General features: G+C 37.8%; 1 protein-coding gene and 1 long non-coding RNA gene across 2 annotated transcripts in view; one reads left to right on the top strand and one right to left on the bottom strand.

Annotated features, from left to right (window-relative positions):
* PTPRQ (protein tyrosine phosphatase receptor type Q) overlaps positions 1 to 17,017 on the top strand; it is a 198,873-nt gene that overhangs the window by 118,286 nt on the left and 63,570 nt on the right. Inside the window, exon 29 of the mRNA XM_073214156.1 lies at positions 13,571 to 13,692. Coding sequence (XP_073070257.1) covers positions 13,571 to 13,692 — 122 coding nt within the window. The remainder of the gene's footprint in view (positions 1 to 13,570; positions 13,693 to 17,017) is intronic.
* LOC118970964 (uncharacterized) lies at positions 6,055 to 7,658 on the bottom strand. The gene is made up of 2 exons (XR_012121987.1): positions 6,995 to 7,658; positions 6,055 to 6,464 (listed from the first exon to the last, which is right to left on the bottom strand). It is a non-coding gene; the product is annotated as an uncharacterized lncRNA (long non-coding RNA).

Below are 17,017 nucleotides of genomic sequence, written 5' to 3'. Positions count from 1 at the left end.
CTTATAAGCAGCATATGTATGGGTCTTGCTTTTTTATCCATTCTATTACTCTGTGTCTTTTGATTGGTGCATTCAGTCCATTTACATTTAGGGTGATTATTGAAAGGTATGTACTTATTGCCATTGCAGGCTTTAAGTTTGTGGTTACGAAAGGTTCAAGGTTAACTTCTTTACTATCTTACTATCTAACTTAACTCGCTTATTGAGCTATTATAAACACGGTCTGATGATTCTTTATTTCTCTCCCTTCTTATTCCTTCTCCTCCCTTCTTCATATGTTGGGTGTTTTGTTCTGTGCTCTTTTTAGGGGTGCTCCCATCTAGAGCAGTCCCTGTAAGATGCCCTGCAGAGGTGATTTGTGGGAGGCAAATTCCCTCAACTTTTGCTTGTCTGGGAATTGTTTAATCCCTCCTTCATATTTAAATGATAATCGTGCTGGATACAGTAGTCTTGGTTCGAGGCCCTTGTGTTTCATTGTATTAAGTATATCATGCCATTCTCTTCTGGCCTGTAGGGTTTCTGTTGAGAAGTCTGATGATAGCCTGATGGGTTTTCCTTTGTAGGTGACCTTTTTTTTCTCTCTGGCTGCCTTTAATACTTTGTCCTTGTCTTTGATCTTTGCCATTTTAATTATGTGTCTTGGTGTTGCCCTCCTTGGATCCCTTGTCATGGGAGTTCTGTGTACCTCTATGGCCTGAGAGGCCATTTCCTCCCCTAGTTTGGGGAAGTTTTCAGCAATTATTTCTTCAAAGACACTTCTATCCCTTTTTCTCTCTTCTTCTTCTTCTGGTACCCCTATAATGCGGATAATTGTTCTGTTTCGATTGGTCACACAGTTCTCTTAAAATTCTTTCATTCCTGGAGTTCCTTTTCTCTCTCTCTGCATCAGCTTCTCTGTGTTCCTGTTCTTTGTTTTCTAGTCCATTAATGGTCTCTTGCATCTCATCCATTCTGTTCTGAAGTTCTTCCAGAGCTTGTTTTATTTCTGTATTCTCCCTCCTTAGTTCTTGCATATTTCTCTGCAAGTCCATTGGCATGGTTATGACTTTTGTTTTGAATTCTTTTTCAGGAAGACTGGTTAAATCTATCTCCCCAGGTTCCTTCTCAGGGGATGATGTAGAAGATGTCGAAGCTGTCTGGGTTAGTCTTGTCTGGATCAAATTTTTTTGCCTTTTCATGTTGGTAGGTGCAGTGGAGTGCTATTGACACGTCTGTCAGCTGGGAGAGTCAAGCCTCTTTCCACTTGCTCCTGTCCTCTTTACTGGGACAACTGCGACCCCTAGTGTCTTGTGTTGGGCAACTGCGTGTAGACTGGGTCTCTGTATCTTGCCCAGCTGGTATGGAGGAAGCTCCCTTGTGTGGGCGTGGCCAGCCTCAGGCTGCTGCTCTGGTATGGCAGGGCCCCAGAGGGGTAATGGACTGGGTGCTGTTTGACTGTTTACCTCCATGAGGGGTCTTAGAGCTGTTGCCCAGGGGGTTAGTGCACCCAGAGTTCCCTGGAGTTTTCAGCCGCTGGACTGTGACCTGGGATGCTTCCGTCCAGGTATGGGGTCCCTGTCCCTTTAAGACTTTCAAAAAGCACTTGCTTTTGTTTGTCACAGGAGCGCCAGCTTCAGGACCCACTCACAGGTCCTACTGTCCTACTTCCCTAGTTTCCAGCCCTCCAGCCCTCCATCTGTGCTCTGGTGCGGGTGGCTGGGGCTGGGTGTTTAGCAGTCCTGGGCTCCCTCTCCCTCTCCACTCTGACTCCTCTCCTCCTGCTGGGAGCTGGGGTAAGGGGTGCTTGGGTCCTGCCGGGCTGGGGCTTGTATCTTACCACTTTCACCAGGTGCTGGGTTCTTGCAGGTGTGGATGTTGTCTGGCTGTTGTCCTGTGTCTTCTGGTCTCTCTTTTAGGATTAGTTGTATTTGCTGTATTTTCAAAAATATATATGTTTTTGGGAGGAGATTCCCACTGTCCTACTCACGCTGCCATCTTGGCTCCACCCTCCCCATGTTGTCTTCTATCTGGTGTTTTTCTTCTCTTTGGTTCTAGGGTCTCACTGTCAGAGTTGGAATTCACCAGCAGAGAACATGTGAATATGAAGAAACTTACCAATACTGAAGTTCGCTTACTTTCTGTACTACTCCGATTCCCTTTTCCTTTTCTTTATCCTCGGCAGCTGATTTTCTACTCTCTGTAAATCAATAAAATGTAAGATTATTTCCAAAGGATACATGGAAAGTTCCTTTCTACCATTGATTAGAGAGAAAAGTGAAAAGACTTGTACATTTCAGAATTTTATTTTTCTTGGCATTGTCAAACTTACTAGCTTTTCAGCTGAGTGTTCATATGTGGGTGGTAATAATAAGTTGCTTAATTGCATAAGTTATGATAATGAGTTGGTTAGTCTTCCTTTAGTGTCAGGAATGGAGGGGACATTTTTTTAATGATAAATATATTTGAATGTCATAATTTTACAGTAAAAGAAAGGTTCTATTTTTTTATGTCAAGCCAAAAAGGAGAGTCTGAGATTGCATTTGATATGAAAAATGAAAAACACCCTAAGAGTAAAGACACTAACACAAATGAACTAACATATGTTATAGGATTAATAGAAATGAGAACAGTTTAGCAACAAAAAAATCATGAAGAGCAGCAATGCCTTTAAGATTAAAAGTAGATAATGCTTAGTTGTTGATTCTGCATACCGAAGATGAAATATATTATAGACATCTTGGAAATGTAAGAAGTAATCTGGGTGAAGAAAATTAATAAGTTTGTAGTATTATCTAACATTATATTATCTAACATTGATTCGAAGAGTGTTATATTGTTTTCATAATGTAAGAAGATAAAATGATAAAATGAACAATTTCCATGAATTATAGAAAAGACTAAACAATATAAATTAGTATAAAACCACTATTTCAGATGTATGAATTTTATTCAAATGATACCAAGTTGTGCCCCAGAACTTACTTATAGAACTTCTTATCAGAAACTGGAACTTCTTGATAAAGAGCTAGCAACTGATGGTTAGTTTGAAATCAGATTATTCAAAATTTGAACAACTCAAATGAAAGATCACCCAGTTTGAACAAGAAAGATTATAAAGTGTTGTATTAACTATCTGTTAAGAAAAGCACAGAAAATGAAGATCCAGATATCAAAGTCAGAATGAAAGCTGAGAATTAAATTGGGGTACTTTCTAAATGTGAGTCTATCGCTGTATACTAGAGTGAATAAAGGAAATAAGATTCAGCCAAGTCAAGCTAGCATATGTTTCTCCTAGGTACTCTGATCTAGATAATTGAAGCCAAATTGCTCTTCTCCCTAAATCATCTGTATAAAAGCCATAACTCTCTACTTCATGCTGCGTGTGTATAAAAACAAACATAACCACAAAAATTCAAATGACAGGAATATTTAATTTGAAACATTAAAATCTTGCAGATTGTTTTACTTGTATCTTTTCTGATTATTCTTATACTCAAAAGCAATATGAGGTGTGTGTGGGGGAGGAATGTAGAATAGAAAGCCATTAAATATCTCTGTGGTGCACAGTAGATGCTTATAATGCTGAAGAGCAAGTGTGGGTGTGAAATTCGTATGGAATGAAACAGGACTCTAGTGATGTACATCGCCAATAGACCACCAGGACTGGAAGACAGAAGAAGGGAGAATTCCTGGGGTAACGCTTAGGTTGTGAAGACCACAGGAGACCATGCTCATGAGGAATTTTAACTACCCAAACATCTGTTAGGCTAAAAAAAAAAAAAAAAATTCAACAAAACATGCCTCATCAAAGAAACTTCCCAGGAATGCAACTTTATGATCTAAAAAGAAGAGAAACCAAATAGAAGGCCTTAAAATTTTTTTAAAGTAAGAAATTGTTAATGAGTTACTGTTTTCCTTAACTTATTCTAAATAGTTCAGTGCACTTAACAGAAGTAGATATTATCCTTTCTATAAAGGAGCAATTATATAATGATAAGAAGAGATGTTAGCTATAAATAAATAGGATAATATAATCCAAGACAAAGAGGCGTATTTGCTGGCAGAGCATTTTTAGAATAGGCTCTATCCTTCTGCCACTAGAAGAAATGAATATAATTTATTTTAGACATGCAGTTGTACTTCTGTGAAATTTGTTAGATGTTGTTGAAAGTCTTCTAAGTCAGTTGCCTGAGACTCCCAAATGTGTAATTCAAGATGACATCACTCTCTTCTAGATGCGTAGATTGAAGTTCCTGGTATGACCACTCAGGTTTCCACAGACATCGCAAACCCCATAACACCCCAGCCCCACTGCAAACATTTTCCTACTTGAGTGTTCCCTGTTTCAGTGCACTGCACCATTGCTCATCTAAATGTTCAAGCCAGCAATCTAGGAATCATTCCTAATTCTTCCTATGCCATCCCCACCCCAAGTCCATACCCAAGCTTGTTGAATTTACCTTCTATATATTTCTCAAATTTCTTCACTTTTTTTTCTCTGTTGAGGGTCTCTAAGTCCAGATCCTTGATATTTGTCTCCTAGATGACTTCAGAAGATATCTAAATGGCCTTTCTGTTCCCATTTTCTCTACCCTCCAGCTAAGCCCTGCTTTTGAAGACACCTATCTGACATTATTCTACTGCTTAAAACCTTTGATAGTTGTGTATTTTCCTGTTGTGTAAAAGTCATACTTTTTGCTCTGTGAGGTCATTTATGATTTTGCTTATATTCCCCACACATGCCTTGTGCTTTCTACTTTCTGCTCCAGAATCTTTGCTGTTTTTTCTTTGCTGTCCCTTCTGTCCTCTTCTAAAGAGTAGCTGCCTTTTCTTTATGTTTCATTGCTAAAGTCTCCTTTGCAAAGCCTTCTATAAATTGCTCCCCATTCCCACTTTCCAAAACTTTTATTGCTAAAGTACAAACATATTGCATCATAATTGTTTATTTCTCTCTTTTGAGAACTGCGCTTTTTAAAGCAGAGAAGGCCAGATGATCATGGCTTATGTATGTTTCTACCCTCTGCGCCTACTTGACATCTAAGACAGAATGAATATGGCATTTGGACTCAAGGAAGGCATTTGACTTTAATGTGAAAGTATTTCAATGTTGAAATTTTCTGTATTGCAAAATAGTTCATACTAATTTTCTCCAACTACTTTTTGTCTATAGTTTGTCTTTTGAATACTTGCATGCTTATTGCCAGAATTGATTCTCCCAGTCGGTTACTGTCCTTATTTGACATATTTAGCATATTTTATTTTACAAAGCCAGTCCATTTTGTATCCATTTTTTTTTAGTTTTCCTCTTCATTAATTAACATAAGTCTGAATTACTGCATATAGAAAAAAATGTGCATTTAGTAAATACAGAAGGATTTCAAACAATGAAGAAAAATAATAAATGCCTATTTCAGCATGAGTTGAAGCATTAGTATCTAAATGATTAACTGAGATAAACTGTTTAGAATCTGTATAGCAAGGTGGGATCAATAATAGGTTGATAGTCTGTGAAGAAACAGGAGAACAATGTCTAACTTTGGGCTTATTACAAAGAGAAGCTATTTGGGTGAAACCATAGTAGTAAGTATATATATAATTATCTAACAAAGCATTCAGCTATATACTTAATTCAAAAGAGCTTTTGACAAGTTTACTAAGTCTTAAAGAAGTTTAAAAAGAACATTTTGAAATCCTATTACATAAGCATATAGAATGTGTTTTTCAGCATAACACTAAAATTCAAAGGCTATTAGGAGTATTATCACTGTTATATTTTTTTAAATCATCCATATTATAGAAAACGCAGTTATCATAAGGAAAAAAGAAAGGAGAAAAAAATCTGTCCCCAGTTACTACCTGCATTTATCTTTTAAAAGTTCAAATGAATTCTCTCATTTATTTGTCTCAAACTGCACTTATTGTGACATTTCTGAGAAACCTTGTATAGCACAGTGAGATCATAACAGGTTGATAGTCCATGAACAAACAACGGAGTACATTTTATTTTGGCACTTCTGAAAAATCCTCTTCCTTTTAGTTCAAAAGGAAATGTAAAGTAGGCTCGATTCTTTGTGACTTTTGGTCAGTGACCTCAGTTCAAGTCTGCCTCAGTAGGAGGTCCTGGATCAACAAAAATTTAGCTCCATTTTCTTCAGTATTTGCTAAGAAAGTGGGGAGAACTCTGATTTGACTGTGGATAACTCCCAGTTCTGAAAGGGCCACAGAACTGCTGTACCTGGTGGCTTACGGCACTTTATGGTTGGGCCCAGGAAATGAATTGAAAGCGCTTTTTGCTGGATAGTTACTCCATAAGCTGAGCTTATGGAGTATTTATGATGCAGGCTGGTTCTGTTCTAAGAGCTTTATACACGGGTGGTTCATTCACAAGCTTCTTTCATTCCTAGAGTGGAGACTCCTAGTAGATCTTGAAGAGGACTTGGGTGAAGCCTCGTGGTGGTATGAAAGTATGAAGAGGTGGAGCCTTCCTTAGCAGGATTATAGAGAGAAGGTATTCAGGTGAAATCATAATTTGAAGGAAAAAATATTAGACCTATAAAATTAAACTATTTATTAAAGCATTTAAATTCTATATTTAATGTCAAAAAAGCTTTGCCAGATTGTTAAGCAAATTTTCCAGGATATAAATAAAAATGTTTTGAAATCCCCTTTGTGTTAGCAAAAGGAAGTTCTTTTTCTGCAAAAGCACGAAAAACCAAACAGTTGGAAATTTTAAGGATTGTCACCATGTGATGTTAGCTTTGATACCTGGGACTAAGAAAGACCTGGAGTTATCATAGAAGCTTCTAGTAGATAATCTAATCATCCTACGTTCCCAAACAAATTGAATAGACTTTGCCTATCACACATCACCTCAAACTACACTTGTGGTTTCTTTGCTCTTTAATGACACCCTTGGTAGTTATTTTACTCTGATCATAACTGCATACAATGAATGGAAGGACAAAGTAGCAACATTTATCCAGGTCCTAACCATCCATTGCAGTGGTGGCCTTACCTGAATTATCCTAGGTTGTTCCTACACGGAGCTTCAAGTCACCATAGAACTGATGCGTTTTTCTTATGTTCTTATGAAACTTGATGGCCTGTTATCACTCTAGATACTTCAGGAATTGGAGGGAGCAACAGTGGGGAGATGCCTCTTTACAGTTTTCCAGAATTAAAGTAAATGAGTAGTGGAAGGAGACCAGTCTCTGGAGTGTTTGGATGTACATTTTTATTGTCACCAGCTCCCAAGCCCACCACCACTACCTCCACAGCCTTAAGGAGGCAGTAATTTAACTCCCCTTTCTGACCTTGTTGCCGAGAGTTGTAATCATTGTCCATCTAATCTAAAAAGCAATGGCACTGCTTTTTAAAGTGGTATGATGATGTTGTAGAGCAGGGTGCTTAAAACCTGTACCACAGGCATGAGAATCCTCAGGAGGGCTTGTTACTCTGCCGAGTGCTGGGCCCTGCCCTGGGCTTCGATTCAGTAAGTCTGGGTATAACCTTAGAATTTGCTTTTCTGACAACTTCCCAGGGAACATTGATACAATGGGTATGGGGAGTATATTTTAAGAACCACTGTTGTAGAAAGTTTTTATAAACATAATACTATTCTAGAAAATGATGCCTTACCTGATCTAAAAGCAATAGTACTGATAAAATAATATTTTCATTCTTACCTGTCAATGCTTAGCATATGGGAAGTGAGTTTTTTCATTCTGTAGTTTTTTTCAACTTAAGCCAACCTGAAATGACTCAGAAAGCTGCTCATTAAGTGTCAAGGAAAATGGCCGTACAATGAAGTCTAATACTGTGGACACACATGAATCATTTTCAATACTTACCAATAGTCTAATTGGATAGATTCTTAGGCTTGTAATATTTGCCCTTTGGGATGCCAGTTTGCTATTGGGAAATCTAACTGTAAGACAAAATTAAAATCTTGTAAAATGGTAGGGAATATTTCATACACCACAGTAGTATCCAAGATTAGGCAGTGAAGTCATCACCAGCTGTAGGGGAACATTCAACACCGGGGAAGTGGTAGCCAATTAGTGCAGTATTATAACCAGCAAGCTATGTCCTGAGATGCTCTTATAAAAGCCTGCATAAATATGGCCAAGATAATTGCTGAACTTCAGGACCCTTGACACTGTGAATTGTTTAAGATGCAGGGAGTCCAACTAAGCCACCCAGCCAATTGTATTTCCTCTAGTCCCGAGAGACACCTAACGCTTAGAGCTGATTCTCCTTCGTGTGCTGAATCAGAGCCGACTTGCATACTGGAGGGTTTTAAAACTTGCATAAGCTGAGAAAGAATGGAGTGCTTCATTTAGTGATGATAGCAGCTAAGACTCTGGTGGTCCACTGTACCCAATCCAGAAACTAAAATACCATGAAGGGGTGGACTGTTTAAATAAACTTTAAACAACTGAAATTCAAATAGATGTACAGTTTAAATCACATGTGGCACAGAGCTCAAAATTTTCCATCTTGTGAGTTGGTGTCAAATCATTCATTTATTTATGTTTATTATTTCAGGAAAGTCACTACACCATGTTGCACTAAATGCCGTAGAGTATTTTCTGCAACATTCCTCATCATTCAGTTAAATTTACAGGGACCTGCAGAAGGCAAACTTGTTAATAAGTCTTTGAGTGTGCTTGTTCTGAAAGTATAGTATTAGACACACCAGAATCTGATGGTTCTTAATCAAAGTGCCATAGGTTTGGGGGCATGTAAACTTTTATATATACTAGGCAAAATGATGGTCTATCCAGGCTCACCTTTCAGCTAACACACTTGGCATGGGGACACAGATGGATGGGAAAGATGACCCTGACCCACATAAGACCCACATTCCTGTGCAAGGATAGAAGCATGATAATCAGGAAATGATGGTTGTTAGTTACAGAAAATGCATTATTGTGAAAACCAGGGGAAAAGTGGGGATGAGAGGAAGTGATTGGATTATGGGGAATGAAAATAAGGATAGATCATTCCTACTGAGTAAATTGCTGTGATTTATAAGAGAAAGGGTATAGTGATATCTTGGCCCATTACTGACTAGATTCATTTCACAAACAATCCTAAATCAGAATGTGACAGTTTATGGGGAGACCAACAAAGTCTCCCGAAGATGCTTATATGTTACTAAGCTTTTAAACTGGCATGTTTTCAACTCTTTATACCTTTATTGCTTTAAGCTTCCTTAATTTTGTTAGCTGACATTTATAATTGTAATTTTGCATTCCCTCTTATGATGTGACTTTAATAATAGTTTACCATTGCTAGAATAAAAGAGAAAAATAATACTGGATATATTTTATTATGTATTTTTGGAATTTTGATAAATTCCAAGTGAAATTGCCTAGAAGAAACCTGAAGATACTGCCTAAAAATATGCCACAATATTCAGATAATATTAAGATAACTAGATGCTGTTTTATAATAGAGGTGAGCATTTTGGTCTTGTAAATTCTTTAAATTATCTGAGTTAACCACATGACTACCTTTCATTGTTTCATAGAGTTGAAATGTATATTCAGTTATGTGTTACATGCTTATAGTATATTCAAGTGTCAGTTCAGTTTTGTATGTATTTACTTCTATTTTTTAGTTCATATTTAAGAGTTCTTATTCTACCATATTCTGATTCTTCAAGAAAACAGAATATAATACATGCTATGAGAAATTTTTCACAAAGGATTCAACACAAGAATATTTGTATAACAAAACAGGCAATTTCATCAAGTTTACTGAAAATCAAAACATTATTTGAAGTATTTGGTTCTTAAAAAGCAAAGAAAGAAAAGACTGGGAAAAGTTCAAGAAATGGCATTAAAGCACAACTCAGCAAGGAGCTAAATACCAGGACATTTTATAATGATTGATTAGTGTACAGAACTTAAAATGTTTAGTAATAGTGGTTAGTATGTACCAGAATAATCTCAGAATGTCAATTTTCTCTCCACTCTGCGTGGGGCAGTAGACACTCCTTGATGAGGGCTTTGATTGCTAATACTAAAGGAATGATTGCAGGGTTGACATTTTGCTAAAAAGATGAGAAGCTGAAACAAAACATTATACTGCTTTCTGAGCTGTTCTATAGATGTACTTGCAAGACTAGCCAGGGGTTACCCTTGGGAAGTGGATCTGTCCTCAGTTCTGACCCTAAAGAGCCAAACCTCAGAGTAGAGAAACATAGAAGGATTTCCAAACACAAGCTACCCTCAACACAGTTACAGAAAAATCTTATCAGCTGAAGCACAGAAAACTCTCAGTAAGCTGCTTGTGATATTTGATGACATACCACTCTGGCTGCCTTTAGGAATGAGTGAGGTTTCAAAGTGTAGTCTCAACATTCATCAAGTTGGGATATTTCATTGAGGTATATGAATCAAATAGATTCTGGGGATAATTTGTCCTCTTGTGATCTAATTAATTTTGACCCATCTTTCTGTTATGCGTTATATACCATGAGTCAAAATCTGTGGAGGTGCCTTGGAATTCATGATAATAAACCATGGCATTTGTCTCTGTTGTCCATGATAGAGAGCAATTCTCACAAAGACCTTAGATTGGCTGTAAACCACACAGCCTGGCTCCCATTTCCTCTCTGAATCTCATTCTAACTTCCTTGGCTCCAGCCTCACTCCATTCCTTGTTATTTCTAGAACACACCAGGCATGAGCCTGCCTCAGGACCTTTGCACTGGCCATTCTCCCACCTATGACATTCTTCCTTCAAACATTCCAGTGCTCCTTAACCTCCTTCAAGTCTTTGTTTAAATGTCACCTGCTTAGAGAGGCAAACCCTGACCACCATATATAAAATAGCAACTCCCATCAATATCTCCATCCCCATTATCCTGCTTCATTTTTTTGTCATAGTACATACTAATTCCTAACATGGTATATAATTTATTGCATATTATATATTAATTTCGCTAAATTTTTATACTATTCCTGTATGTTACTTAACTTCCTCCACTAAGACAGAGGTCCCATGCATGATCTTTGTCTTGCTGGTCTCTCCAGCACCTCAGAAATAACTGCCGCATAGTAGGTGTCCAATGAACATTTGCTGGGTGAGGAAGAGCAGTTCAATACTAGAAGCTCTATCTGTACAGCTCGGTCCACAACTACCTTGATCCCTTCTATAGGCTTTGTGTCTTCCCAGTGCCTGACACATAGAAGGTGCTCAATAAATACTTGTTGGTTGATCAAAAGCCAATGGAATATTTGGGTATAAATTTTAAAAAAGGGAGGCTAAAATATTTTACCATCTAATATCACGTGAAGTGTAGGCTTATCAGAAAACTGTCCCTCTCCTCATGGTTCTTACAGAGCTAGAAGGCAGTGCTTGCAAAAACGTTGATAAATATTAAATACAACACTATTAAATAGTTAATAAATGCCTTCATACATTTGTTTAGCTTCTAGTCCACCCCCTTTTTATGGAGTCAAAGGCAGAAGGTAGGCTATTAAGTTCCACAAAATATCTTAACATTTTTCAGAGCAGAATTCCCCAGGAGGAAAGTATGTAAGAATGGTCAATGATCATGTGCCTGGTCCTGCAGCTCACCCACTCCTCATTTAACATTTTGAATAAAGAGATTCAGAGCTGCCATTTGTTCAGCTGCTGCCTGTTAAGTGGGCAAAATGCTTCTGAGAAATGTTCAGTTTGGTGAGGAAAGAGGGTTGCCACTCCTGAAGAGGAAGTGCATCATTTTGTGAGGGCATCAGAAGCAATTCATGATGCTGGTGGCGGGAGAGCTCTCATAGCTCCCACTTCTCACGTAATTAAGTGAATTTTGCCATAATTTAAGGAAGTGTTCATAAATCTAAGATCATAAAGTTAAAGGTAATAAGACTGAAGATCTCAGGAAATGCAGAAGATGTTTAAGTGCTGAGATTGCACAATCTTTTCTACATAAGTTAACAAAGAAATGTACCCAATTCTGTCATCATTATTAGCATCTCTCGGCTTGTCAAATTGAGGGATCCTGGAGTGACCTCCTTCACTTTTTCCCTGGATGCCTCTCTGGGCCAGACGGACTGGATCTCTGAGTCAGTGTTCCACGTATTGCACAAGGGTTAACGAAGTAACAATCGGAAGATAGGAATGGCGTTCCAAAGGCATATTCTACAGAAACTTCTATATACATATTTGCCAGATTCCTCTACAGTAACATTGGAATACTGTTTTAAAGTGTTTCAAATTTACTGTTAAAAATTATTTTTATGGGCTGAGTTGGGCACTTAAGTTCCGTACGAAGCGTTATTTGTCTTGGAGACATGTTCTGAGTACCAGTTAACTCACTCACAGTTCAAAGATTGTCACTACTATTAACATCTTAAATACCTATCTAGTATTGAAATGGTGTTGAAATAAGCTTTTTGACTCTCTTCAGAGCATCTGACTCATTTGTACCACATACACTTGCCATATTTATACTATCCCAACTTGTAAGGAATTATCTGAAACTTTTTAAAAAGCCCCTTTCCGTCCCGGTCCTGTATTCCTAGTTCTAGGCTAATTTCTCCCATTGCCAGGTAGGAATCTCAATCCTTGTGAGTTTCTCAGACACTGTGAGCACAAACCCAAATTTAGCATCTCCTTCCATAGTCTCAGTATCTGTTCCTGAATGTGCTGTTGTGAATTTGATCCATATTCTCCCAGTATTAATATGCAAATTAGCTTTCACTACATCCTCTATCTCAGTTTTATTTTCTTCTTTATGTCTTCTCAGGAATATTTGTTCAGTATTTGCTCATGTGGATTTAAAAAATCATAAATACTAGGATATATTTATCCCCCAATATTTAATGTCCCTAGAATTGACTAGGGGTCATAGGAGGACAGAGATGTGGATGACTAGGTGAAGGTCTATGTCAAATTAACTGTAACTAAATCCTTCTTAACATATTAAAAACTCTTCTAATTCCTAGCAGTTTCACAAATTGAAGTTTTACGTAAGGGTTTTCAGCACTCAATTCCTTAAACATATTATCTCTTATTTTGCACTCGATAAAAAAGCAACAATAATAAAAGTAGAAAAAATTAAAGAATTTGCTTGGAATCTTAATGAAGTTGGTAAATGTTTACATTTGTAAGAAAAAGAGTTGTCCGTATAACCTATTTTCCATGTCACCCCCTCAGTGAAAATAAAACCAACCCAATTTACATTCGTAAGACAGCCCATGTTCAGTGTAATTTGTTGCTTGGGTTTCATTTTTCTATAGTCAAATATGTTTTTGTAAGCTTTCTTAACATTGTTAGGCTGCTTTAAAATAAAACTATTTATCAAAAAAGGCTTATTTTAGCAATAGTAACAATTTCTTTTCAAAATATCATTTTGCGCTTAAAAATCCTATATTCATGATCATTAATCTCTGGCGTGGAAGTTCTTTATGTACAGTAATTATTTGAGAGGAATTACACCTTTAGATTTGCCAGTGCTGTGAACTATAAATTAATGTATAATTATTTAAAATATCCTTTTCTCGTGGTCTTTTCTGTTTTGTACTGTTGCAAATACTAACTCTAATGTAGCAGGATAATTAATTTTCTGTTTCCACAGCTCCAGATGGTCCTCCTGAAAATGTGTTCATAGCAGCAACGTCAGCTTCTAGCATCAGTATCAGCTGGAGTGAACCTGCCGTCATTACTGGACCAACTTTCTATCTGATAGACGTCAAATCGGTAAGGCACATCTCATCTGCAAAGGCAGAACATGGTTAAGAAAACAGGTTTTGGAACAAAGACTATTTGAACTTTAATCCTAACTCTGTTAGACCTTAGACAACTTACTTAACTTGTCTGGGTTTCAGTGTCCACGTCTGCAAAATAAAGATTGATAATAGAAGTCAGGATGCAGAGAATTTGTGTGTGAGATCAAATTAATAAATATGTGCATAGAACTTAAAACATTACCTGACACGTAGTAAGTGCTCAGTAAATGTAAATGAAGCATTGTGACCATCATTGTTCATCCCAGGGTATTATCCTCAGAATATGGATGACGTATATAAACAAGTGGTTAAGTTGATAATAATACGTTGACTTAAAATTCAATCACAAAGAACCCACAATACAAAAGGAACAAAGAGAAGGAATTAGGGGAAATAGCTCCCATACAAGATAACAGGAGGGCTCACTCTTGAAAAAGTAACTGAGTCAGAACATGAAAAAGAAATGCTAAGAGAAGTGTGAAAAATGGGTTTCATCCAAAACAAAGCTAGTCCGTCAGTCATTCAGGAACGGAGCGAGCCTTCAAGAAGAGTGCCGAGAGAGGAAGTTAGGTGAGGATGCTGACTGTACATGGGTACCAAGTCTGGCTTTCACGCTATAGGCAGTGAGTGCCTACTGAGGAATTAAAGCAGTGTTGGGATAGAGGCGTCTATTTTTACCGGAGCGGGTAGTTTTAGAGCAGCCCTAGGGGTGCAAAAATTAAGCATGGAGCAGGTAACTGTAAGAGTGAATTGGGAAGAAAAGATAAGGGTCAAGGAAATGTAGTGAGGAAACAGAATGAAAGAATCATTTAAGTCTACGGGATTTGGTGAAAAAAAATCGTGGATGGTGAGTATAAAGGATGCTCGAGGATGACCCTAAGGCATGTGACTTGGAAAATTGTCCGAAGTGGGTTTGTGGAGGAAAGGAATGAATGAGCCCCAGCGGCCCTGAGTTTGAGATGCGCGGGGGTCCCGCAGGTGCTGTCACTGTTAGGGTTCCCCATAGGAACCTAAGAAGTGTGGCTCCTAGGCGAGCGCTGCCATGCTAGGATGAGATGAGGTTAAGGACGGAGCGTGTAGAGTGAGATCCGCTTCTGCAAGAACCAACCTGAGGACAGTACCCTGGGGAGTACAGACCATTACAAGAGAGGCCGAGAAGGCGGTAGCTGGAGTAGCCATGCAGACAGAAGGAAACCCAAGCACGAGCAGCAAGCCTTTCCCTGAAACAAGGAGCTCAGCGGTGTAATGCAGAGTGCCAGCTAAGATGAGGACCGGAAAACCCCTTTGGCACGGGCTTGGGTTTTCCTGGGTGATGACCAGCATCTTCAGGTAGCATCTAATGCATTAAATGAGGTAATTTATGGTGACTTCTCTTCCACCTTTCTTGGTGTTTTTGTCTCTTGTTTAACCTTTATGGTTTTATTATGATTTTAGGTTATTTTTTAAATGGAAATATTTCTCTCTCAAAAGACTTTCCCAGATTAAAAGAAAATTTAAGGGATTATTGGTCCATTTGTTTTCCAATTCAGTCTGCAGCTTATGTTCCTTTTTTACCTGTGAAGCACACTTGTGAAGAGTTTTAGTTCATAAATAGCCAGAAATAATCAATACAAATGATGAATGCTCTGGGAATATGCAGTAAAAGCAAGTTATAAAGTGATAACATGACTTTCTATCAAAAGACTGTATTAATGAAAATAGTTCTTTCTTTGAATTTGTGCTTTTAAAGAAAGGAAAAGTAAGACATTTTAAAAAGTGATTTATAATGTCATCTTTTAGCATTCTTGAGATTTAAAATAAGCAAGGTAAAAAGAGGATGGAAAGGTAGCTAATATTATAATTGCTTATTTCATATCAGTTTCTTTAGCCTCCTCATATGCATTATCTAATCATATCTAATGTTTTGGTATAAATATTATTATCTTCATTTTGTATTAAGTGAAACTGAGGTGCAGAGATGATCATAACTTCCCAAATAGGGAATATGTACATCCTGTACAAGTACAAGTACAGACACTTCATGATAGGAATACTAGGTGATCAAAAAAAATTGAAGGAGTATGTAACTCCTGACATGGCAAACACAACCACCACCTTTTGAAAGCCATGGGAGACACTTCATGATAGGAATACTAGGTGATCAAATATGATATGAGCCAACTTGGATTTGATTGAAGAGAAATGATGGGTTCAAACCAGCAGACAGTGGTGTGACAGGAGACAGGAAAAATCATCAGCTAGCAAATAAAATTTGCCAAGTTGAAATATATGCTCAGCAAAACCCCTTTGGATCAAAGATACAAGAATTCAAAACAGATTTTAGTCTGTCGCAGTTTCCCTGGGATTCTTGGGCCTGAGTAGTCATTTAGTTCCTTCTTTCCTGCGTCATTCACACACTTGTAGGTACACCCAGCACTGCGAGAGGTGCTGGGCATGTAGTGCTGAACAAGTCTGATGTGGTCACTTTCTTTAGAGAGCTTATCCGCAGCTCATTTCATGAATATTTAACTATCTACCTGCAAGAAGCATTGGCTCCCCCACAGGGCATAAATCTGCAAAGAAGTAAAAAGCTAACCTTTTCAAACAATATTGCTTCTCTCTCACTTACCAACTTTACATCTCCCTGTATGGCCCCGGAAGATGACTGGTTAGCCAGAGACGGGTAAGATTCCTCAAGGGAGGGACAACCTAAGACAGGCACAGTTGCAGGGGGGCCATCAGGTGAGAAATTGGGAATCAACAGAGGTGAGGCTTAGAACCCCACACCCCCTGTTTTGAGAGAAATCTTCTGCATCCATGGATGTTTTGTTGCCCTTGTCTAGCTTGGATTAATACTTAGTCTACAGGCACACACCTGATCATCTACATTTGCCTTCTTACAGCACTAAATTATGTTTTCTACCTTTATCTTGTATCTACCTACCACTTCAGCATTTTATTAAAAAATAATAATAATAATAAGGGAGAAATGTGGGATTCACATATAAATCAAGTATAAAAATCAAACAAATAATCATATCTGCTTGATTGTTTATAGTTCATGATGCATGATCAAAACCAAAAGTTTCTGTGATATGACTGCCCTTGTACTGTTCACCATGTAAGAACTTATTCACTATGTAAGAACTTGTTCACCATGTAAGAACTTGTTCGTTATGCTTCAGAAGATTGGAGACTGTTGAGAATTAGGCTTGGGGTTGATTAATGATTGTGCATTGAGTCCCCTGTACAGAATTTTATTGTTGTTAACAACCATTTGATCAATAAATATGAGAGATGCCCTCTCAAAAAAAAAA

Source organism: Manis javanica, chromosome 10 (assembly GCF_040802235.1).
Source record: "Manis javanica isolate MJ-LG chromosome 10, MJ_LKY, whole genome shotgun sequence".
Lineage (NCBI taxonomy): Eukaryota > Metazoa > Chordata > Mammalia > Pholidota > Manidae > Manis > Manis javanica.
The sequence above is the reverse complement of the archived record's forward strand: the minus strand, read 5'-3'. Positions and strand labels throughout refer to the sequence as shown.